At 39.1% G+C, this 26,639-nt stretch overlaps 1 protein-coding gene across 6 annotated transcripts in view; it reads left to right on the top strand.

The window, feature by feature from the left end:
• AKAP6 (A-kinase anchoring protein 6) overlaps positions 1–26,639 on the top strand; it is a 493,633-nt gene that overhangs the window by 459,283 nt on the left and 7,711 nt on the right. For 5 of the 6 annotated variants that reach the window (XM_025919741.2, XM_086709961.1, XM_086709963.1 and 2 more), the window contains one exon: positions 20,884–24,293. In XM_025919741.2, the coding sequence (XP_025775526.1) occupies positions 20,884–24,252 (3,369 nt within the window). In that variant the 3' untranslated portion in view covers positions 24,253–24,293. Of the gene's footprint in view, positions 1–20,883; positions 24,294–25,165; positions 25,399–26,639 lie in introns of those variants that run through there. The other variant, XM_086709965.1, reaches the window with a different exon arrangement.

Here is a 26,639-nt window from a genome sequence, read left to right as displayed (position 1 = left end):
CAGACGCTTAACTGACTCAGCCACCCAGGCACCACTGCTTTTTAAAATTTTAATGGAACATTTTACCTTTCATTTTGTCTTCTCTTTTAGCATATCAGAACATTTTAGTGGTTGTCCTAGATCTATCAATATATATGTTTAACTAATCCAAGACTGCCTTCAAATAACACTCTTTTCACATATGTAGTACAGATGACTTATAACGTAGTATTCTCTATTCCTTCCTCCTATTCCTTATGACATCGCTGTCATTCGTTTCCTAAAACATTGTTACTATTACTACTTTAAGTAAACAGTATCTTTTAGCTCAGTTAAGAATAGGAGAAATGATTTTATTTTACCTTCATTTATTCCTTCTCTATTGTTTTTTCCTTTACAGAGATCCCAAGTTTCTGATCTATGTAATTTAACTTATTCCTGAAGAACTTCTTTTAACATTTCTTGCAGGGAAAATCTGATGACAATGAATCTCCTCAGTTTTTGTTTGTCTGGGAAAGTCTTTATTTCTCCTTCACTTTTTAACAAATGATTATTTATTTTGAGAGAGAGAGAGAGAGTTTGCACACACATGAGCAGGAGAAGAGCAGAGACAGAGGGAGAGAGAGAATCCCAAGCAGGTTCTACACTGTCAGCACAGAGCCTGATGCAGGCTCAATCCCATGAACCATGAGATCATGACCTGAGCTGTACCTCACGAACCGTGTGATCATGACCTGAGCTGAAGTTGGACCCTCAACTGACTGAGCCACCCAGGTGCCCCTCTTGTGATAATTTAAACATTTCATTCCAATCTCTTCTTGCTTGCATGGTTTCTGATGAGAAGTTAATTGTATTTCTTGTCATCTTTTTCCCATAGGTGAGGCTTTTTTCCCTCTGACTTCTTTCAATTTTCTCTTTATGTTTGGTTTTCTATGGTTGAGAATATGATAGACCATTTTGGTGTTTATCCTGATTCCTGGCTCTGGGTTTGGTGTGTGCCACTAATTTTGGAATATTCTGTGATTCCACGTCAAATATTTCTTGTCCTCCATTCTCTCTGCTCTTTCTGGTACTCCAATTACACTCTATTGTATCCTTTGAAATTATCCCAAAGTTCTTGGATGTTTCATTCTTTTTTTAATCAATTTTTTTTTTCTCTTTGCATTTAGGTTGGAATTCTTTATTGATTTATCTTCAAGTTTATCAGTTATTTCCTTGGCCATAACCAGGCTAATGATAAGTATATCAAAGGCATTCATCATTCATTCTACTGTTTTTTTTCCCTAATGTTTTCTATTGATTCATTCCTAGAGTTTCTATCTCCCTACTTACACTGCCATCTATTCTTATATGTTGTCTACTTTTTTCATTATAGCCCTTAATATATTCATCATAGTTATTTAAAATTTTCTGACTGCTAATCTCCAAATCTGTGTCATATCTGGGTCTGATTCTGATGCTTGCTTTGTCTCTTTAGACTGTTTTTTTTCCTTTTCCTTTTAGCATGCTTTATAATTTTTTTGTTGAAAGCTGGACATGGTGTGTCAGGTAATAAGAATTGAGGTAAATAGGGCATTAATGTAGGGTTTGATGTTAATCTGGCTAGGAGTTGACCTGAATTTCATGTTTGCCATAGCTGTAATTCTTTTATGCCACCCTTCAAACTTCTTTAGTGTCCTGTTTTTGTTTTCTCTATTGCCTTTGAGGTTTCCTAAGGATTTTTCAGATATTTTTCCACTCTTTTAGCTCTAATCCACTGTTACTTTACTGGCACCCTATGTGGTGTAGGTAATAAGTGAGGGAGGAGAAGTGTTCTATAATTTTAAGATTAACTCTCAGTTCAGTGGCCTACGCCCTGGGGCGACATCCTTCATAAATGTTTCTTAGCTTCTCCACCCCTTAGGAGAGACAGGAAAGCTAAAGGGAGTTCCAGCCAGTTTATGGCTCTAGTAGCTTCTGCTTTAGGTGAGTAGATCTTATCTATGATTATCTGGACTTGCCTAAATCTATAGATTTAAGGATGACAGTTTTCCTGGCAACCTTAGAGCTTGGAAGTGTCCAAGAGAAGTCATTGGATTTCAGTTTGTTTAGCTTTTCCTTCTTTTGAAGGTGGGAGTGACAACATCCAAAGCTCTTTACCTGCCAGAGCTGAAATTAGCTAGTTGAAATGTTCTAGCCCAAACTAGCTAAAATTAGCTAGTTGAAATGTTCTAGCCCAAACTAGGACTCCAGAGTTTCATACTAGGTGCAGGAGAAGGGCATACAAGATCCAAGGCTGCAGGATGTAAATTCAGGAGAAATCTAAGATGCAGGATCAGGATCAAGCAGAGCTAAGAATCCAAATCTTGGCAAACATCGATCCAAGAAGTCCCAAACAGGAGGTTGAAATCTGTATTGAAGCAAATGGACTATATGCACAGTAAGCTCAAGGGCAACGAGAGTGATTCCCAAAGGAGTGCAGACGTTTTTAATAGAGAATCTGTAGAAATGCAACTGTTAATGGTGCAAATGGTTTGGGGCTGGATGTATGTAAGGCTTCCATTTCCCTTAGTAACTTTTAAGTGGAGTTGATGAAAACTCACACTCTCCTTTTTCTGTTTTCACCCTTTTAACTCTAATCCACTATTGGCACAGCCTAATGGCTAGTGTCTACTCTTTGTCAGTGTGTTTATTTCCAACTAGCCTCTTTAGTCTACTCAGCATATCACTATGTGGCTTTAATGACAGACATGCTGTTGTAATGATGTTATCTCCCTGAACAAGTACATGTTATCGCTCCATTTTGCTTAGAAATTAGAGTTCATAACCTTCCAAGCCACCATACACTGGCTGTACTCTTGACTACTGTCAACCTAAAGAAGGAGGTGAACTGAGGCAAGCTTGAATTACCAGAAATTTAGTTTATTCAGGAATAGTAGAGGAATTGCAATTCAGGAAATGCATGATGTAGCAAGCTACAGGTAAGTCCCCCCGAGGGTTTGGGGTGAGCTGTCTTTATGTGCAAAGAGTGCAAAGGTTGGGAAATCCAGCCAGAGTCCAAGCAGTAAGTTCATTGGCTTGAGGATGGGGAGAGATTCATTGGTCAGGAGAGAAGTTTCAATTTTCTGTAAATCAGGAACTTAAGAGAAATCAGTTTCTCAGTTCTTAAGTCCTGTTCTTCTGAGGGAGCATGTGTGAGAGTCTCCATTCTGTATACTCCAGTTTCATTTTATATTAAAATTCTTTCACACTACATAAACTGTTTACCCTAATAATTGTCCATCCAGTTAGTTCTAAATACTCAAAAATTTGGCAAAGGGTATGATCAAATAATAAATAAATACAATTTAATAAATACAAATGGTTACTAAACCCATGAATAAATAAATATCCAATCTAATGACAAATTCCAGTGTTAGAGAGGTTAAAATGAGTTGCAAACTGGCGTAATTATTTATTTAGCTATTTATTAATATCCTAAAAAGTGTGACACCCTTTGGTCTAGTATTTATTCTTCTCAAATTTACTCTCAGAAAATAATCTGAGCTATTTATATGAATGGGTCTATCATACTTTAAAAAAAAATCAAACAATTGGAAACAATAGAGATTTGTAATAATATGTATTTTAAGTAAAGCATAAGTTGATGGAATATTTAAGCCCATTAAAAATCATGTTTTTCAGGTCCTGTTAGTTGTAATTTCTAAATAGCTCTGAAGTCTATCCAGTTTTCCCTAACGGTACACCACATTAGTCCAAGCTAGTGGCACCACTCATAAGGTGTTTAGGATATTACCTGGCACAGAAAAAGTGCTCAGCAAATATTAGTTATTATTTTTACCTGTACCAATGCAGTAGTCTCTATGGTTGCCTGCCTTGTATCAACTTTTGCCCCCTTTCCTGTCCGATCTCTTACCTTACAGCCTATGTAATCTTTTAAAAATACTCATCTGATCATTCCACTTTGTCAGCTTCTCCAGACTTATTTCCAGTCTCTGCATTTCCTCTCTCTGCAGGCCAGACCCACTGCCTGCTGTCAGGCCCCCAAATGTAGCATGTTCCCTCCTGCCTAAGAGCCTTGTTCTTTCTGCCTTCACTACACACCATGCTGTGAGTTCCCTCCCAGAAAATTCTTATTATCCTGCAGAAATCAGTCGAAGAGCCACTTCCTCTGGCAAGCTTTCTTGACCTCCTAGAGTAGATCAAGTCTTCCTCTTATATCTTATCACAGATTATAATCTTACCTACTAGTAAATCTTACTCACTAAAACCTGTCTTTTTTATTCAGTACAGGGCATTCAATAAATATGTGCTGAATAAATTTATTGAATACATATTTATTGAATGAATGACATTTTCTAAAAAGTTCATATCAACTTTCTTTAGTCTACATATTTATTTTTTCTTCCTATATCAAACTGCCATAATTTCAGTCTTCATCAACCCATTTCTCCATGTTCTCATATATTCATGGTTTTCCCAACCAAAGAAACCTCTAATTATATTTATGTCAAATATAGCTTCCCACCCATGTACCTTAAATTAGAGGTGAGCTAAGATATTGAAACCGTTATTCCTCCTGGTGTGTGGAAGGCGGGGGGAAATGCTGGATAGGGCATGGGAGGAGTCCAGGTCATCTGCCTTCTGTAGTAACCTCTTCCTTCCTTCCTGGTAAGCAAATATATATTAGCATTTTCTATATGTCATGACTGGAAAAAGATTGGGAAGCACTGGTCTAGAAATAATAGGTATTAAGCCTCAATACCAACCCGCTGATCTTGAAGCAACAGTCACATTTAAATTTTGATTGAAGAGAAAACATTTAATTGAAAATGCCACTGGGGTCAAAGAATTTTCTTAACCCCCTAGAAGATGATCAGATTTACTCTAGTCTTCTGTTTTATTCAGGTCTAATATTTTAGGTCTGTTGTTTCACTTGAATTGTGTTTACGATTTTTTAACATATAAATGGCTAAGTTTACTGAACATCACAGAAAAGATTTTATGTTTTGTCATCCAGGAGGTTAAAATTGATACCAGTACTGAAAAAGCTAACTTTTGCATAGAAGAGTATAGTAGTGCAGTATAGTAAAGGCAGATCCATAGGCCCTAAGTCTGAAAAACTAAAGCTATCTTAACCTAGGTTAAATATTCTTTCCATAGCCATAATACCATCAGTGTATCACTGCTGATTATGCAAGAATTGGATTCTGAATATTTGCAAGGATGGTTTCTCATCTGATTCCACTGGGTCATGGAATTGGAAGGGTCTAAACCCATAGACAGATAATCAAGAGTACCTTGAGTGCTTACTATATGCTCAGCATTGTCCTGAGATTTATCTACACAGAAGTAGTACAAGACATGATCTTCACTCTGAAGAAATTTGCAAGCTGTATTGATGGTAAGGTAATATTGATATAAATGAGATAATAATTATTCCAATCTGTGTTTGGGTTGAAAATGACAGCACCAATTACAAAACTAAATATAAAGCTGCAAGATACTTGAGAGGTGAGTCTGTGCTCAATTCATCTGTGCTCAGTGATTGGGTGGTAGGTCATAGTAAGTATTCAGTGAATGTTTGTTGAATGAATAAACAAATGTAAATACTAAGTTACATGATTCTATAACTGGTGTATGAATCAAATGAGAAACCACTGAGGGCAGAGTATCCAGATAAATTTTTATAGAAGAGTTTAAGACTGAATTTTGAGAGACTTGGTGAGGGCAATAGAAACCATATTCATTCATTCATGCATTCATTCATTCATTCATTCAGGAAATATTTATTGAATACCTGTTATGAACAGAGGAATGGTACCATAAGTGAGTGAGGGATATTCATGAGGCAGTTACTGTGGTGAAGATGAAATTTGGAAGCATTAAATTAAATTTCAGTCATTTAAAAAAATTTTTTTAATGTTTATTTTTGAGAGAGAGAGAGAGCATGAGCGAGGGAGGGATAGAGAGAGATGGAGACACAGAACCCAAAGCAGGCTCCAGGCTCTCAGCTGTCAGCACAGAGCCCAACTCAGGGCTTGAATCCATGAGCCATAATATCATGACCTGAGCTGAAGTTGGACGCTCAACAGACTGAGCCACCCAAGGGCCCCAAATTTTAGTCATTTTTATATGACCAGATTATGGAATGCCTTAAAAGTCAGTCAGAATAATTTAAAAGAGAAAATAGCGACTGAAAGTTGTTGTTGGTATTTGTTTTGTTTTTAATTACAGGGGTAGTACCATGAAAGGATTTATTTTAGGAAGCTTGGTTTGGAAGTGGTGAGTAGGATTATCCTGAACACATTATTCTCCCTTCTGTTTTTAAAAAAGTCTAGGAATAGATTTTTTACAAACTTTCATGGGAGTCTATGGGAATGTTTAGTTGCCCTTTTATTTATTTATTTATTATTATTTTTTTTAATGTTTATTTATTTTTGAGAGAGAGAGAGGCAGACTGCAAGCAGGGGAGGGGCAGAGAGAGAGAGGGAGACATAGAATGGGAAGCAGGCTCCAGGCTCTGGGCTGACAGCTCAGCACGGGGCTCAAACCCAAGAACTGTTAGATCATGACCTGAGCCCAAGTTGGGTGCTTAACTGACTGAGCCACCCAGGTTCCCTGCCCTTTTGTTTTGTTTTGTTTTGTTTTGTTTTGATTTATTTTGTTTTATTTATTTTATTTTATTTTATTTTATTTCATTTCATTTTATTTCATTTTATTTTACATTTGTTTTTGAGAGAAAGAGACAGAGTACTCATGGAGGAGGGGTAAAGAGAGAAGGAGACAGAATCTGAAGCAGGTTGCAGGCTCTGGGCTGTCAGCACAGAGCCTGATAAGGCTCTTGAACTCATGAACTGCAAGATCATGACCTGAGCCAAAGTCAGTTGCCTAACTGACTAAGTCACTCAGGTTCCCCTTTTGTTGCCCTTTTAATAACAAATCCTTTTGATGTGTCTTACCTTCTTTTTCTTGCTATATTGTAATTCTATTTCTTGAGCTTGGAGCTTTGGAAACAGAGAACTGTTTTTCTGGTTTTGTTTTTTAAATGCTTATTTATTTATTTTGCAAGAGAGAGTGGGTGAGGGGCAGAGAGAAAGTGAGAGAGAGAATCCCAAGCAGGCTGAACACTGCCTCACGCAGGGCTGGAACTCACAAACCCTGAGATCATGACCTGAGCTGAAATCAAGAGTTGGACACTTAGCCAACTGAGCCACCCGGGCAGCCTGGAAATAGAGAACTTTTTCATTGTCCTAGTCATATAAACCTTCCAAAAGCTATGAAAAATAAGTCTTTCGCACCAGGTAAAATAGCTCCAACTCCCTTGACCTTTCTTAATGGTTTGTTACTTCAATGTTAAAGAACATTCCTTGACTATTAAACTTTAATGATATCTAACTAACTAGATTCTGCCACATGGCTCTGATTTCTCCCCTTGTTTTTACATTTATGCAAAAGTATAATGGCAATTACTTCTAAATATTAAAGTACTGGAAGCTCCTAAGATAATCCCATTTCAAGGGCAGTTTGTGCATAAAAAAGTCAACTTTGTCCAGTGTGGGGTAAGGATTTTTTAATTTGGTGGAGGCTAAAAATATCTAGCATTCTCTTTATTCCTCACCTTGTCACCATCATCATTTGTTAGGTGTTACTGTCTTAGCTCTTCATATAGCTCTTGTCATCCCCAAGGACTGAAAAAAGAGTTATGGCAGTAAATATCTAGAGAGTTGTCCCTTCCTCTCTAGGACACCTATCCATCTATCTATGAACAAGTAGGGCCATTCATTTGTAGCAATCAAGCAATCAGCATGTGCAGAAATGAAGAGAGAAGATAAGTTAGCTGAGGGGTCTGGGCAAATCCTGTCCACTATATGCTGTTTGCTGCTGGAGCTTTAATGGGCCCAATGGTCTACTGTACCTCCCAACCCAAGTATCCCATTCATGGAACTTAAAATCTCATTAAAGAGCAATGTGCTTGGCCAAAATTATCAAGGGCGGCAAAAGAACTAGGTGGGGGGCGGGGGGGGCCTGAGTAGCTCAGTCGGTTGAGCATACGACTCGATTTCAGCTCAGGTCATGATCTCACAGTTGTGAGATAGAGCCCTGCATCAGGCTCCTCTCTGTTCATGGAGCCTGCTTAAGATTCTCTCCCTCCCTGTCTCTCTCTCTCTCTCTCTCCCTCCCTCCCTCCCTCCCTCTGCTTCTTCCTCTCTCTCTCTCTCTCTCTCTCTCTCTCTCTGTCTGTAAAAAAAAATTAAAAAAAAAAAAAAAAGACTAGATAGGAATTCAGGTGTGTGTATATTAAGGGTTGTTCCTGTAAGATCACTAACCCATTTCATTCAAATTGATGTACATTAAAATTGGTTTAGCTCCCAAAACGAAAGCATGGAATATTAGGGGATCCAAAATAATCCATGCCTTTTTGCTCTTTTTCTTGTTTTAGAGTCTGAAAGAACCACTTCAAATGAGGAAGGGAGTCCAATTTTCAAAAAGCAATTCCTCCATTTTTTTGTCTCTCTCTTGAGTGGCACTCACACAGTAGCGGTGGTAAAATAAACAACGATGTGTTGGATTTTGTTTCTCTTTATCTATATGACATTTGTGTCATCACCGTAGCTCTAATCCATATTCAGGTCTTCATGTTTGGTGTGCAGGAATATGTAAATGATCTTGCCAGCTGCATGGAGCAGTGTTTGTTTATTCTATTTCTTTTGGCACTTCACAGAACTGAATTTCTGCCAAAATGGGGCTGCTTCAGGGAGCACTAATGCTCCAGGAGGAAGTTTTGAAAGGAAACGCACATCATAAGTCTTCACTCTGTGAAGCAGCAAAATCAAAACAAACTTTCTGTTTACTAAAATATCGGTATTATGAATGTAAAATAATGTGTTTGTTAAAATATAATGAGCACGCTGCCCATCTCGGGGATGCTCGGTGTACGTGGGTTTTTGGAAATGAGGACACAATGCTGAGAAAGCTGGTGCATTTTTATTCTTGGAAAGAAAGTAGGTGAAATGAAACAGACAGAGACAACATCTAGAAGTTTAAGGGGAAAAGAAATATTTCAACATGCATATTAATCTCAGGAAACACATGGCATTTACATGCATTCAAATGTGGACAGCTGTGGCGTTTAAGTGTTAAAAAATTTCATTAATGATGCATAGAGCTATCTACTTCTGTTGGCAGGCCTTTCAGTCTTCAATCTGACACTTCCTTTTTTATCCAGCAAGCTAATTTCCCCTCTTTTGTGAGTAGTAACTGTTTTCACACTACTGCTTACCCAGCAAGCCTCCTTATTGTTTTGTGGTTAATTATCTTCTCCAGCTTCACCTTCCCCTGCGAAGGGAGCAGGACTGTTCCTCCCCAGCACTAATGAAAGCTGGGTTTTATGGGTACAGCGTGTAAATAAATGCAAGGTCTGATCAGGCGACATAATAAATGAGTTCCTAAAGTTTATGGAGTCACAGCTCATCTAGTGATTTTACTAAATAACGAGAGAAAATGATTAATTTGGTGGGAGGAGGGCCTTTGAATCTGGAGAAAAAAATAATGCCGTGTTACCTTAGTATGGAACCTATCTGCAGATAAACATAAGGGATCTCTATTTATCCAAGCGTTCCCCATGCTTCTTAATAGCAGCAATGATGTTTGCCAGGAGAAATGTCTTGTATAGAGTAGACCTTTGAAGAATATCGTTGATTTGTTAGGAGGTGGAGGTCACCTGCATTATATTTCCCTGATTACTTGCTATTTATTAAGGGGGGAAAAAGGCAATGGAGGTTTATGTAGTCAACGTATGCTATGCTGTGCACTGACTAAACACAAAGTAGAGATAAGTCACAAATGCTACCGTTGTCGAGTGTCTGGAGTAATAGATTCAGCAGATCTTGCCCAGGTGATTAGCTCCCCTGGCTGGTCAGTGTCCTGCCTCCCTGGACTATAAAACTCAGCATTTTCTCTAAACTGCCAGTGTAATGACCCATATCTGAAGGTTTTGAGGCTTATAGTTATTTTTGGTTATTTCTTGCATTGTAAAAGGATTTTAAGGGATTAAGGTGACCCTAAACCCCTAATACTGCTTTTTAGAAAAAAAAATTACAAAATGAATTCACATTTTGAGATCATTTTTCCTCTAGAATGAAATTTACGTGTCTTTGATTTGGGTACCTTTGATTTGGGTTACAGTTTGAATTAATGTCCTGACATTCAAAACTCTCAAGTGCCTCCTCCGTGAGAGACCAGGACCAGAGCTTCTATGGCAATCAAGACGGAGTTTTTAAATCTAATCAGAATCTTAAGATCCTTAGTATTTTTCTCATGAGATCACAAAAAGAAAACCCCTGAGGGATTGTACATTTTTAACATGTCTAAGGATTTAGGAATCAGAAGTATACTATAAAGTCTCTTGGAAACTTACTTCAAAGATGTTTATTACCTTATAGGAAAATTCATTCTGAAATTTCAACCAACTTTCCTAGCATCAAGTGTAACTTGTATATACTCTCTCATCCCTTTCACGGAGGTAATAGTGACAGTGCAAGGGAGGTGTTCTAGCAATTCTGAGAATGTTTCATTCTCCCTAAGTCTAAAAGCAGTTACCTTTAAAGGAGCTATTAATAATATAAATAAAATCAAATAAAATCAGATATAGAAACAACGGTTAAGCTATTGTAAGAAAATGAATCATAGATGACCTACTTGCACCTGTACCATTTTTGATAATTCTTAATTGTTTTTAATCAAAATTGGCCAACATTTTAGTCTTACTTTTTTCTCTGAACAGTAAGTTGTAGTCAGTCTTAGAAATAAAAAACCAAGGGGCTCTTGGGGGGCTCAGTCGGTTGGGCGTCCGACTTCAACTCAGGTCATGATCTCACAGCTCATGAGTTTGAGCCCCGCGTTCAGCTCTGTGCTGACAGCTCAGAGCCTGGAGCCTTCTTTGATTTCTGTGTCTCCCTCTCTGTATGCCCCTCCCCTGCCCATGCTCAGTGTCTCTCTGTCTCTCAAAAATAAATAAAACATTAAAAAAATTTTTTTAGAATTAAAAAACCAAACCAAACAAAACCCCCATGCTCTATTTATCTGAGAGGAACAAATGGTTAATAATACCACATCGCACTTAATATGTATCTTGTTGAGAATGAAAAGACACAAAATTCTCTTCACTAATATGGACTTTGTAAAAGGCGTAGGTCCTGAACGGGGTAAACACTGTTATCTGATGTTCGGCTTTTCAGGCAGACCTTAGCATGTTGACAAGGCTCTCCTTACACATTAGGCTACCTTGGGAACATGCCACAAATCTTCTGTGCTTGCAATTCAGTCAGAAAGTTGTAAACCCCAGCCTACATCACAGAAAAGCCATGTGTAGTCAACTTCACTTGTTTACAGGACTCTTCACCTCCTCTTTACTACAAACATGCTTTGTAGTTTTAAAAATTAGAAGTTTTTATTAATGGGAGATCCTTATCATAAAGGAGGAACAAGAGTATACTTTTCATTAAAGCAAAGGTGAGGCAAAACTATATACACAGGTACAAAACTCAAATGTTATGTCAATTCTGAGAGTTAAAAGGCAAACACTGGGGTGCCTGGGAGGCTCAGTGGGTTGAGTATCCAACTCTTGGTTTCTGCTCAGGTCATGATACCAGGGCCATGGGATTGAACCTCACATAGGGCTCTATGCTGAGCGTGGAGTCTGCTTGGGATTCTCTCTCTCTCTCTCTCTCTCTCTCTGTCTCAGTCTCTCTCTACTTCTCCACCACTCATGCTCTCTCTCTCTAAAATTAAAAAAAAAAAAGGCAAACACCAAGCCACTTAAATAATGCCAGAAAAATGAGGCCACATGTTATATCATTAGGGGGAAAAAATTGTTTACTAGACTTGTCATGTGGTTCTGTCATTGTCATCCAAGAAGGTTTACCATGTGCTAGAATGTAGAAAATACCACCAATTTATTGTGGTTGGGTTTTTACAACTTTATTGAAGTTCTGTTTCTTCCCTACTTCCTTTTATTTGTTTTGGTTCTATATAATGCTGAAGAGGTCAGATAAGGAAATTCTTTTATTTAAAAATCTCTTCCTAAGTTCTTTTTTTAAAATTCATTTTTAAGCAATTCTGAATTCAGTTACTTTCTTGAAACTCTGGGGAAAATTTTTCAGAGAAATAAAATAATGACTAAGAAGAGAAAAATAATTTTCCTATTCAGTCTGTTCTGAATATAATAAAAATTACAATGTATTTGTATATAAAGCAACAGTCAAGATAAAATAATTTATTTGCCGGTAGAAGTAGATTATTTTTCTAGTAACTTCTAGTAAAAAAATCATAGTTGGGTGGGAAGGTATCTTTTTTCTACAGTGGATTCCTAACAAATATGAGTAATGATTTATACAATAATTAGCTTAAGAAAAACATAGCTTGAGGGGAGCCTGGGTGGCTCAGTCAGTTAAGCCTCTGACTTCAGTTCAGGTCATAATCTCACGGTTCATGAGTTCGAGCCCCGCATTGGGCTCTGTGCTGACAGCTCAGACCCTGGAGCCTGCCTCTGATTCTGTGTCTCCCTCTCTCTCTGCCCCTCCCCTGCTCACGCTCTGTCTCTCTTTCTCTCAAAAATAAATAAACATTAAAAAAATTAAGAAAAAAGAAAAAGAAAAATATAGCTTGAAGCAAGGCATTTGTCACCTAGCTTTAATACTGCCAACACTTAGGCTACTGCACCTAATAGTTATTTAGTAATTATGACAACACCTAAATTTCTTTAATTTGGGGCACCTGGGTGGCTCAGTCGGTTGAGCATCCGACTTCAGCTCAGGTTGTGATCTCACAGTCCATGAGTTTGAGCCCCACATTGGGCTCTGTGCTGACAGCTCAGAGCCTGGAGCCTGCTTCGGATTCTGTGTCTCCTTCTCTCTCTGCACCTCCCCTACTCACACTCTGTCTGCCTCTCTCTCAAAAATAAATAAACATTAAAAAAATTTTTTTAAATAAATAAATCTCTTTAATTTATTGGCACAAACATACTGCTTCTTTTTTTTTTTTTTTAAAGTTTATTTATTTATTTATTTATTTTGAAAGAGAAAGAGCACAAGTGGGGAAGGGGCAGAGAAAGAAGGAGAGAGACAATCTCAAGCAGGCTCAGTGCTGTCAGCACAGAGCCCAATGCAGAACTCCAACTCAGGAACAGTGAGATCATGACCTGAGCCCAAACCAAGAGTCAGATGCTTAACTGAATGAGCCACCCAGGTGCTCCAGACATACTGCTTCTTAATCTAAACAGCAGTCCTGTGGAGCAGGCCCTCCAGAGAAACTGAAGTTGTAGAAAGGGAAGAAAGAAGTGCTTATACTTTGTGTATCCATCTTTCCTCTATAGAATTCCTTCCTAAAGAAAGAAGTGCTTATACTTTGTGTATCCATCTTTTCTCTATAGAATTCCTTCCTAAAGCCTCATGATCACCTTGTTTATTAAACCTTATACATTCCTTGGCTACCATGGTTTCTTCACTTCTGTTTTCCTTCCAAGACTGATCCTGGAGGGCAAGAAAGGTGGTGAATAGCACCTGTGAGGACAGGGCTCCCAATTTCAACAGCAATATTACTGTGGAACCAGGATTCCTCTGGCTAGTCTCTTCCTCATTTCCTCACCCACCGGCCTCTAGGACCTGACCTCTCTCAGTTTACAAATAACTTTCTTCTTGCTAATTCAGTGACTTTCCTTCACCTCCCATTCTTACCTTTTCTGCTCTTATAACACCCTTACCCACCCACTACTTTAAACGTCCCCTTCTCACAGCTCCCAGAATATTATACCAGTCCTACTTGGATTTCCCTGCTGTTTGTTTCCTTTGCTGGTTGCTCTTCCCTCCTATGAAAGTACCCATAAAGCTCTATCCCATCTGCCTTCGCTGCTTATTGTTCCCTCTTCTTGCAGTGTCCCCCTCCCCCAATACTTTCTCTGAATTCTTTTCTCAACACAGCCTATATACCCTTCAAAATAATAGACAACAGCAATGTGGCAGCGGAGACTATAGGGTGAAAAGAGGCAAGACAGGACTGTGAGACACACTGTCATCTAAAAGGCAGCTGAAGTGGATTTTATAAGAAGGCTTAGCATCAAAGTAATCAAAAGAGGAGAAAATTTCAAGAAAAAAATGGAGTCAACTACTATAGAGGAATCACGTAAAATAAGGTCGAAGGAGATTGGACTATCCCAGCAAATAAGGGCTCTGTTAATCCTACTCCTCTCTCCTCAAAAGAGACTGCTGCATCAAAATGAGTGAAGTTGAGCTGAGAGAAGTACTATACACAGGATGTTCTTTTCTTCAGCATTTCTGAAAATGATGAGCATGTGTGCAGACCAAAGAAGCCTGTGATATAAAATTACTTTATTGATAATATATGCACAGAGATATAAATGAATTCAGAAATATTATCTGTTTTAATATTTTTATAAGCAAGTTCCTCAATCGAGTGATGAAGTCCTGTGTTTTTTGAAACCCAACAGGACTAAAGACTCCTATTCACTTGCTTGTTTGTTTGTTTGTTTGTTTGTTTCAACTGAGGTGAAATTAACATAACATAAAATTAATCATTTTAAAGTGAGTAATTCACTGGCATTTACATGTGGTGTCACCATCACTTCTGTCTAGTTTCAAAATATTTCATTAAGCAATTCCTTCCCTTTTCCCTTTCCCCAAGCTCCTGGTGACCCCCAATTTTTATTGTCTCTATGGATTTACCTAGTCTGGAATTTCATATCAATGAAGCTATGCAGTATATGGCTTTTTCTATATGGCTTCCACTGAGCATGATGTTTTTGAGGATACTAGCTTTTTTTTTTTTATTATTAAGCTTATTTATTTATTTTGAGGGAGAGAAAAAGAACCAGTGGGGGAGGGGAAGAGGGAGGGGGACTGAGGATCCGAAGCAGGCTCTGTGCTGACAGCAGAGAGCCCAATGTGGGGCTCAAATTCACAAACTGTGAGATGATGACCTGAGTGGAAGTCAGTCTTCCGAGTGAGCCTCCAGGTGCCCAGAGGATACTAGCTTTTTAAACTAGGAGGTAGCAGCTAGAAAGTCAGAAATTCTCCAGGTGTTTCACTGTGGCAGAATTTAACCTTGGGACCTTTCCCCAGATCTCTACAATAGTTTGTGAGACCACAGCCCAGTCTTTCCTCATTCAGTTCACTCATTTTTTGAGAACCTGCTTTCTCCCAGGCACTGTTGAAGGTTCTGGGGCTCTAGTGGAGACAAGACAGAGCCCCTGCCCTCATGGGGTTTATATCTGGGAGGAAAACCCCTGGTTCCTAATATTGGATCTCTTTTGTCTCTGGTCCCTGTTGAGAACTAAGACAATTTTTGCTATTGTAAAACGTACTTTAAAACAACATCTAATGGATTTTTCATTTTCTACTATTTCAGAAATGTCTGTATAGTCAAGACTAGGAAATATGTCCATGTCAGTACTCATTTTAGTGAGATTTGTGAGATGACTTTGGGTTTTACTTGTCTGTTTTGAGTTTCTGATCAGCTTTGTTATTGAAAAAGAGCATTCGCTAGAACAGTTTTTGATCATTAGTGTGAGATAGACTTTCAAAGCATTTTCTGAGCTGAGACAAGTTACTTTAACATTATTGTCAATCTGATAGATAGTGAGCAGGATTTGATTGCTCTCATGTGTCAGTTGTGATAGGATTTCACAGACAATGGACCTGCCTTTAAAAAAAAAAAAAGATTATTTTCAGGAAATAGAAAGTGCTTGAGTTATGGGCCTTGCAGAAGGCTGGGCAGGTGTCTTTTCTCATCTGGTTATTCCTGAGGGCTAAGCCCAGCCAGGACATGGAAAGACAAACCCACACCCCATTTACAGTGCAATGGGAGTGAGTAAAGGGTCTAACTGATGTTTATTTCCTTAAACTCCATGCATGTGGTTGTACAAAAAGATTAGCCAACCAACCACCAATCTTCATGCAAACATGGTTACAGTTACTTAATGGTTAGTCACACTCTCTTCCCCCTTTTCAGCATGGGGAATCTATGCCAAGAGCTACCAGTCATTGGCACCTACTGTGTACCAGCCTCCCACCCCCTCCGTAGGACTTTACATGCATTTTCTCATTTGAAGCTCCCAACACCCCCTAAGGTAGACTCAATGTACTATAGTTTTCTTGGATATACAAATTATTTTAGTTGAACTAAATAACTACATAACTGTCAAAGAACCTGCCCAGGATCACAGAGCTAACATGTAAGGTGGGATTGGGGGGCATCCAGGATTCACACTCAGATCTATTTGAGATTCTGCCCTAAATCCTAAAATGATTGATAAGCAGTGAAAATTTTTGCTTTTCATTCTATTTCTTTTTTCATCTATATTTTTTCATTCCAACCTTGAATCTATTCTTTGCCCAAAAAGAGGCAGAGTACTACAAACCCTGAGTTCTCTTAAAAGCTGTCTTTGCATTTTCTGAGGACTAGTGGTTTGTTATGGGTGTTGGTGTTTTTGTTTTGTTTTGTTTTGTTTTTTGAGAAAATATCTACTCAAGTCAAATTTAGGGAAATAATTATGCATCTAATGTTCAGATACTTTGGTTTTAGATTTGGAGGGGGATACAAGGGGAAAGATTTGCATCAAAAAAAGCACAGTGAATATATGAAAGTTGAAATTTCCCCTTGTTTAATTCGATTCCCCTACCCTGATCTATGTATATTATTTCTCCCTCCTGTCCATCACCTCAAACTTCCATGTGGTCTCCTGGGGTAGACCAGGGGTAGACATGCAGATCTTTATTTGATTATAATTAATGATGTTTATGTTATCATTTTTATTTATTTGTGTGTTTCTGTTGTATTTCACTTTTCTATAGATAAAACTCTCTTCCCAGGACTTTGCAAGTGGTGTTGCTTTAATAATCTCCTGGATCTAGAATAAATGGGGGGAACACAAATTGCAAGACCTCCTAAAGGTGTAGAGTGCCAGAAGTTCGACTGGAACATCCAGTTCATCCTGGTCTTTCTGACATTCTTTAATTTTTCAAAAGATGCAACCTTTTAAAGGAAATTAAAGGAGTCTAGAAGTAGCTGTATTGTATCTCTGTTGGCTTGTTTTATAGAACGTCAGATTCCTTTGTCCCCATTCTTTAGCCGGTATGTGTTTCTCATCTCTTACAAAAACCCACAATGTAACCTAAAATTTTTAGAAAATCCTAGAAATGTGATCCTGGAAGACCTAATTCAATTGAAGCCATACAAATGCAGAAGGAAATGAGTTTGGATAGATATTACTTACTAGAATTGGAATCTTCATTTTCTCACCAACATCATCATCTCTTCTCCAGCCCCTTTCACTTTCTCTGTATATATTGTGTTGAAATAAACCACCTGTTTCCAAGAATAAAACAAAGAAAAAAAGAGCACCAATTAATTCCACTTGTTTCTTGAGCAGATCTTGAAGGGCTGTGTGTGTGTGTGTGCCCACCGTTATTTATATAGAGCTTTAGGTTTAGGCCAAATTCTATACCAGTGAGGCAAAGTTTATGAATGATGGACCCTTGCACAAATTAATTTAATTCTGAATTATCCCTGAATTGCAGACTTTCTATTGGAACCTCATGTACTACTCACCATCCTTTTGGTTTCAGTCAAATATTCTTAGATTTTGTCTGAATTCATTTTTGATTTATCACTGTATCAAAGACAGGAACATTTGTGTCTTTAAAAAAAGTACCTGACAGAACCTCTAGAAAACAACAACAAAATACAGTTAATTAGCTTGAGCATTATTGGCCATTGAGCCATCATCAAAGAGAGCATTCGACCAAATAACTTTCCTGCCAGTTACATCACTCTAACATGCATCATTTTTCTCACAGATACTTTTTAGTTATATAAATATTCCAATGCCCATCCTCTCAGAAACTTTACACACTCTCTGGCCCCCAGGGGATGTTTTATGTTTGACATTAAGTCTTGAGGAAATGGAGATTTTATTGAAAATATTGACAGAATTTAATCCACAACAGAAGGGAGTGAATGAGGGCAGAACAAATAGCACTTCCTTAATATGTAAACTTTAAAGTCTAAAGTGAATGATTTTTCTAAAGTATCTTGTCAGGTATTCCCAGGAATTGACATATAAAAAATGTCAGCAGTTACAATAAATTTAAGAGATGTAGAGGAAGAGAGAGTTAAGGAGGGGAAAGGACAGCATTACATCCAAAAGTGTAATCTTTTCTGATGGAAATTTCCCACTCCAACTATTTTATTGAGCAAAGGATTTGCTCTTTTAGGTGCTGCTATAAGTTTTGAGGCTTACATTTGTAAAGTCACAGAGGCAGCATTTGGTCAGAGAACAACTGTGTCACGGAAGACAAGTCCAAGTTATAGGCATCACGTGGGCTGGGCTTCTGACGCACACCCAGATGGAACAACTCCTGCATCTAGAGTGAGCCCCCAGGTTTGGGACTCCCAGGGAAAATCTGTGCTGCTAAATGTTTAAGTCGACCAGAGAGCTACAAAGGGAGCTTCTTTGAAAGACTGGTTCAATTATTTATTAGCACTCTCAGAGTACAGTGTCAGGCAAGATATTATTTGAAATTAATACACTATTTGATTAGACTGATTGATTGTTTCTACAGCTGAAGATGTTAACATTCATTAGCCATACTAACCGGCCATTAGTACTTCCTTTATCGGCAAGCAAAGAATAAACAGAAATTCTAATAAAAATTCATCACCGTGAATGTACTCCATACCTAAGTGAGTATGATGACTGCCAGTGTTCTAGATTAACTGCTCTAACATTGGCAGCAAGAAAGATTTCTGTTATAAAATTTAAAAATATCCTTTAATTAATGTTTACTTTGTAACTGGACTCTTTTAAACTTAAGTAGGCTAGACAGATAATCTCTTACATATCCAGTATAATAAAGTGCTAATGGGTATTTTACACTTAATGAGACTGTGTGGTATCCTTTAAGTACTAGTTTCAGGAAGGATTGAGGGCTTCTTAGGAAAGTTTTGTGAGTGGGCTGCTGGTGAAGCCTTTTCCCCACTACTGAGGAAAAAAGCATCATTGGTTGTTTTTCAACCAGACTGTTAAAATAATTCTGAATTGTAATGCAAATATGCTGACCTATTATACTGTGTGACATCTCTCTCTACCTACCATATCATGAATCCCTTATGGTTTTTAGGACAAACTGAAAGGAATAATGAGAAGGAGAGAAGAAGGTGGGCAAGAAGAACCCATTATGAATGGACTGAACCCACTCTAGAGCATTGCTACATGTATTCAGAATTATAGCTACCTTATATCAATGGCCTCCTCAAGCTCTTTGAAAGCATTAGCTTGTTAGTATTCAGAATTCTCTCAAAATATAGATAGTCCTAGCCCCCCTTAACAAGTGATGTAAAGGGATTGGTGCTCTGAAAGGCTAAGAAACTTGCCCAAGGCCACGCAGCTGGTAGGCAGCAAAGTCAGCATTTCACCCATTCTGCATAGTTTCAGAGCCATGGTCATCTGCCTGACGACCCTGCATAAACATAAGCCAAGCTGAAAATTCTATTTGAGTTTCTGTGTATAGGTGAACCTGTCAGGGCCTGCACACTCATATCACCTCTCTTGGCTCTAGCATGAATCCAGACAGCTGGACAGCAAGTGAGGATGGTGAAGGATTCTGGACAGATCCAGGAACTCATTCAAACCACTGTGTCCCACTATGTGTCAAGCTCTACTTAAACCAAGTTAAAACCAGGAAGTCCAAGGAAAGATCAAGGATCTCAACTGTGCTGGCAGAGTGCAGCACAAGAGAATCTGGGCTAAATCAAACTTGAGAGCCAGAAAAGTCTTCAGATAGTTGTTTTTTTTTTTAATTTTTTTTTCAACGTTTATTTATGTTTGGGACAGAGAGAGACAGAGCATGAACGGGGGAGGGGCAGAGAGAGAGGGAGACACAGAATCGGAAACAGGCTCCAGGCTCTGAGCCATCAGCCCAGAGCCCGACGCGGGGCTTGAACTCACGGACCGTGAGATCGTGACCTGGCTGAAGTCGGACGCCAACCAACTGCGCCACCCAGGCGCCCCAGATAGTTGTTATTCTAGGGCTAGAGGCGGGCCCTAGGGGCCTGTAATAAATAGGGGCAGGACTGACAATAGTGAGAAAAGTTAACAAGATCAAAGTAGAATCTCTGTCATAGAAAGAGACTGGGGAAGAGAGAGACTGAGAGAACTGGGGCCCAAGACTCAGGGTCCAGAAAGATATAGGTGAGAAAACCAGTCAGGTGTTGCTTGTCTTGGGTCTATTTGGGAGCAGGGCCAAATTCTCAAGAGGCAGAAAGCCCTAAAAGGGATGGCAGAAGAAAGGATAGACAAGGAAGGGTCTCTGACCATGAATCATTCTACAGGTGGCCGTAAGTGTTTCCCATTTCCCCAAAGCAAAGGCTGCTTCAAACGGAAAACCAAGAATTAGATGCAAGAGGGGGTTTGCCATTTGTAGGTGTAGATAGTATTCCACTGTGGACTGCCGAATGAAGAGCATCAGAGTGAATGTGCCTTAAAGATGTCGTAGGCTGTCCTCTACTTACCTCAATTTACCTTACAGTTTTATCTTCTCCCAATCCTAGGTTAAGAATGTAGAAGAATCAATAGGAAATGGTTAATTCCAAAACTTACAACTGGACTGTAATAATCTTACACTTTAATCAATGTGATTGCCTTCAGTGACAAATTGCTATTGATAGAAAAACCTATTTCAATAATTTTGGTTGTTATTCCAGAGAAGAATAGAGCTGATAATTATGTTCTCTTTCAAATCCATGCTTGGGGAAAATTTCTTTCCTGACTCTTCCAAGAGATTTTGAATGGATAAAGTGTTCATACATGTGTTCCCTAATTCTTCTTTTTTTCCCCTTTCTCCTACACAGGAGACTTTGAATGTGATTGATCCTGGCTTGATGGACCTAAATGGGACAAGTGAGGATGCCCTGGAATGGGATGAAACTGACATAAGTAACAAGTTAATTAGTTTGAATGAAGAGTCAAATGACCTTGATCAAGAACCCCAACCTCTCATGCCTTCCTTAAAGCTTGAAGAGATAGGTGGTGAGGACCCTGGTTATGAAGAAGAGGCAGGTGACCATGGGGGGTCTCAGTATGCCTCAAGTGTCACTGTCCCCTCTAGTCCACACATTTACCAAGTGTACAGCCTTCACAACGTTGAACTCTATGAAGACAGCAGCATGCCGTTCTTGAAAAACAACCCGAAGTTCACCAGCATGACACAGCCTAGTGTTTTAACTAAGAGTCTCAGTAAAGACTCTTCATTTTCATCTACCAAGTCTTTGCCAGACCTTCTAGGAGGTTCCAGTTTGGTGAAGCCCTGCCCATGCCATGGAGGAGACATGAGCCAGAATTCAGGCAGTGAGAGTGGAATCGTCAGCGAGGGAGACACTGAAACCACTACCAACTCTGAAATGTGCTTGCTCAATATGGTGGATGGGTCCCCAAGTAACCCTGAAACTGAACATCTGGACCCACAAATGGGAGATGCAGTTAACGTGTTAAAGCAAAAATTTAAAGATGAGGAGGAACGTATTAAGCTTCCAAATAGCTCTCAGCCATCCATTTCACCAGTGGGTTGTGTAAATGGAAAAGTTGGAGATTTAAACAGTGTTACCAAATATACCCCTGATTGTTTGGGAGAAGAATTACAAGGAAAACATGATGTGTTTACATTTTATGATTACTCGTACCTCCAAGGCTCAAAACTCAAATTGCCAATGATAATGAAACAGTCACAAAGTGAAAAAGCACATGTGGAGGATCCCCTGCTTCGTGGTTTTTATTTTGATAAAAAATCCTGCAAATCTAAACATCAGGCTACAGAGTTACAACCAGATGCACCTCCCCATGAAAAGATTTTGGCAAGTGCATCCCATGAAATGGATCGAAACTCATATAAAAGTGGCGATGTGGAGAAGACATTCACTGGCATGCAGAATGCCAGACAGCTCTCCCTTTTATCACATAGTTCATCTATTGAGTCTCTTTCTCCAGGGGGTGATTTATTTGGATTGGGCATCCTTAAAAATGGCAGTGACAGCCTCCAGCGAAGCACTTCTTTAGAAAGTTGGTTGACATCCTATAAAAGCAATGAGGATCTTTTTAGCTGTCACAGCTCTGGGGACATAAGTGTGAGCAGTGGCTCAGTTGGTGAACTGAGTAAAAGGACATTAGATCTCCTGAATCGTTTAGAGAATATCCAGAGCCCTTCAGAGCAAAAGATAAAGCGAAGTGTTTCTGATATCACTCTCCAAAGTAGTTCCCAAAAGATGCCCTTTACTGGCCAGCTATCATTGGACATAGCATCCTCTATCAATGAAGACTCGCCAGCATCTCTTACAGAACTTAGTAGCAGTGATGAGCTCTCTCTTTGCTCAGAGGATATTGTATTACACAAGAACAAGGTCCCGGAATCAAATGCATCATTCAGGAAGCGCCTGACTCGTTCTGTGGCTGATGAAAGCGACGTCAATGTCAGCATGATTGTTAATGTCTCTTGCACCTCTGCTTGCACTGATGATGAAGATGACAGTGACCTCCTTTCCAGCTCTACCCTCACCTTGACAGAAGAAGAGCTATGCATCAAAGATGAAGATGATGATTCCAGTATTGCAACAGATGATGAAATTTATGAAGAATGCAACTTGATGTCAGGGCTGGACTATATAAAGAATGAACTACAGACCTGGATTAGACCAAAGATTTCCTTGACAAAAGATAAAAGAAGGTGTACTATCAGTGATGAAATAAAGGGCAGTAAGGATGTAAGTAGTAGTGAGATGACCAATCCGTCTGATACCCTGAACATTGAGGCTCTACTAAACAGCTCCATAAAATGTCTCTCTGAAAATAATGGAAATGGTAAGAATTTATCCAACACCCATGAGATAGGGACAAAGGGTGAAAATAAGAAAAATGTTTTCAAAGTTAATAAAGATCCATATGTGGCTGACATGGAAAATGGCAATATTGAAGGCACTCCAGAAAGGCAGAAAGACAAACAGAATGGGATTTCAAAGGAATCAGATAATCTTGGTTCAACTGGGAAAAAGAATTCAGACAGTGAGCATTGTAAGTGTAAAGTATTTATGGATAGCTCAGATGATTCAAATATTGCTGGAAAAGAATCTGTTCCCCAAACCGTTAGACATCGTCCAAAGAAATGTCAAAACCACCACCATGTTGAAAACCCAACTACTGCTTCTATTCCCACTGAGAAGTCTTGCCCAGAACTGCCCTCAGAAACCAGCATTATCAATAGACAGGATTCTGAGGTACTGAAACCTCCACCTAATGATGTACCAAATATGGCTGGAAAATCTGCTCCCTGCTGCCTAGCACTTGAACAAAATGAAACAGAGGAGAATGTTTCTGTCAGTGACAACATTTCCTGTTGTGACTGTGAGCCAGATGTTTTCCATCAAAAAGATGCTGAAGATTGCTCAGTACATGACTTTGTTAAGGAAATCATTGACATGGCTTCAACGGCCCTAAAAAGTAAATCTCAACCTGAAAATGAGGCAGCTGCTCCTACCTCATTAACTCAAATCAAGGAGAAGGTGTTAGAACATTCTCACCGGCCCATCCAGCTGAGAAAAGGGGACTTTTACTCCTATTTATCTCTCTCATCTCATGACAGTGATTGTGGGGAGGTCACCAATTACGTAGAAGAGAAGAGCAACACTCCATTGCCACTGGACATTAGCGATTCTGGCTTAGAAGACAAGGAGGACACGGAATGCTTCTTTGAGGCCTGTGTTGAAGATGACCCAGATGGAGTTGAGCCCTGCCTCCCCAATGCTCCTCCAAATGAACCTGTTTCCGTTGAAGCTGCCTTGCCACAACAAGCAGCATCTGGCTCTTCTAAGTTCAATGATATTTCTTTTGTGGCCGATGAGGAAGACATGGTGGCTCTTTCAGGTTCTCCCCATCTGAAAGAATCTGATGTTGGAAAGGAAGGGGGTGGTTTACCCCGAGCTACTGTCCATGGGAAAAGCTCAGAGTTAACTACTTCAAGGCTGGGCAGTGAAAAGGAAAGTTTGGAAAACACAGGTGAATCTGGAATGCCAGGAGAACATAATGCTGCTTCAGCCAAATCTAGAGTTCCAGGGCTCTCCTCAAAGGCAAAGCAGCCAAAAGACAAGGCTGCCTTGCATCCCAACCCCAAAACTTTAACCTGTGAAGAAAACCTAAATCTTCATGAAGAACAACACAAAAATATGCATAGGTAGAATGCAACCCTCTCCACGCATGAAAATCATCTCATTGAAAGGTATGTATAGTCCTCATTTTAATATATATTTTTAATATATTTTAATGTACATATTTAGTGTATGAGTCAACAATGCCACGATAGGAGAGAGGAGAACAGACTAGTCAAAATGACTGGTCATGCAGATACTGATCTGAATAAGACATTTAGGTGGAAGGCATATTCCCAACAATGCAAGTAACTGTGAAGCAAAAAGGAGAGAAACAGTCACAATTGACATTTTTAGTGACATTATCTTTATGACATCATTCTGGCAAGAAGAATACAAAATTTGAGGCAGTAGCCAGATAATTTAGGACCTTCCATGGAGGGAGGAAAAAAGGTTCTCCCAATTACAATTATAGCCTCTGATCAAAATGCATGCACAGTGACAATGCTTCCCACTTCAGTTTCCTGCACGCAGAGATGCCCACACCCTTCAGTGCCTGGAAATGAACAATGATTAGGTTAAAGGCTGCATCTCCTGATCTGGGCCTTCCTTTTATGCTTCTGTCTAATGTAACTATCATCACATTTGCTTCCCCAGTGGAAGGCTGTGCTGTCACAGCTCCTGATCATGGCCGAGTCTGAGGATTCAAACAGGAGGGGAAAGTTGATGTTAAAGAAGAAGCTTTTATTTATCCACACACAGACCAAGAACAGGCCCAGAAAGCAAATGCAGAGAGAATACATGACAAGTTAATGGCGTTTTGATAAAAACAGAATTTTTGAATTTTGCCTCAAGGTGACAGGCTGATTTCCATCAAAATTTTTAAGAAAGTCATTCCACTCTTCGTATTTAATAAGACAGCTATTGATTGATTATTCTGAGATGATGATATAGCTCTGAAAGTGACACAAAAATTCTGTTATTTTCCATCTCTAAACCCCAGTGATGAATATACTTTCTCAATCAAGTCTAAAGAAGAAAATTTGAGCTTTTGAATGTTGAGAGTTGTATTTCACCAAAGTATGAGGTGCCGAATGGTGTCTCCGGCCCCCACTCCAAGAAGCTTAATGCCGTAACCTAAACTCGTGCTATAGGAAATGAATTACAGAAGCAATCTACCCTAATTTGTTAACTTATTCAAATAACAGTTATTATACTTAACTATGCTAAAGATTATCTTTTTTGTGGCAGATTGTTTATTTTTTGATGAGCCTAATTACTGATTTTCTAAAAGTAATTTACATTTATTACAAATACATCTTTTAAAATGTGACAGATAAATGTTGTTCCCATAATGTATTATGAAAAAAGTTACTATTTAAAAACACATTATTTAATTTGAAAGATGAATGGCAAACATCATTATTTTTTTTTCCTGCAACACCTGTGCCCTAAGCTCATTAAAATGTGTGATTCCATGTAGAGCTGCTAGAAATGGGGAGGGGGGAATCTATACCATATATATACCCTAAAAATAAACTCAGTATGCAAAACTGAAGAAAGACATCCTACTTACTCATGTAGCTCAACTAATTTTCTGTGTTTCAGACTCAATTTACAATTGGCTGCAAGTGGGAACAAAAGTAGGAGAGAGAGAAATGTATTTTCTGTGAAACATGTCCACCCTATAATCACATTCTCCATCAGTATGCAGTAAAACTGACCATTAAGGGAGAGTAACTGCAATTCCATAAGCTGCTTCTAAACAAGTTCTATTAGTACCGATTGTACTGCTGGCTCTGCCAACTTCGGCAGAGGCTGGCGGAGCCTGGCTGATTTCTGCTTTCTGAAAGGGGATAAAAGGCTTGAAAGTAACACCACTCTGAGCATATCATGTGACCATGACTCTCAAGTCACCAGTCATGCTGAGATCCGGAGCTCCAGAAGCTCTGGCACTGGAGAAGCCTCCGGGTCACACTCTTCCCTTTTAGGCACTCTGGGAATTTCTTCTGTCCCTTACATAGATAGAGAATTGACATGTAAATGACAAGGAGCTCCATCTTTAGACCCGGGGAAGTGAAAGTGCTGTTGGATCTGTGCATCCCTCACCTTTTACCGACACCACAGTGTAAACCTATCAGCTAGCCCGCCTGCCAGCCAGCAATATTTTCTTGAGCACCCCTCCTGCCCCACCCCCGAGATGTGGTTCCTGGCCCTATCTCAGGCAATGGGGAAGCAGCCAGATTTTACTTCTGCAGAACTCACATCGCCCCCAAGTGACTTATTATCACCCGAGGGCCATTTAAATAGCCATGTTTACTGCCCTATTCATTTTTCTCAGTATCATGCAGACAAAATACCCGAATGCCCAGATTTTTCACCAGTCATTAGCCTTGGGTACCTGGGTACAAACATTTACATTTTGTTAAAATACTACTAACCAGGATGAGTTATTTAATCTCAAAACATTGACATGC

This window comes from Puma concolor, chromosome B3 (genome assembly GCF_028749965.1).
Source record: "Puma concolor isolate L17-30 chromosome B3, mPumCon1.1.hap2, whole genome shotgun sequence".
NCBI lineage: Eukaryota > Metazoa > Chordata > Mammalia > Carnivora > Felidae > Puma > Puma concolor.
Note: the sequence above shows the minus strand (reverse complement) of the source record. Positions and strands in the feature narration are given on the sequence as shown.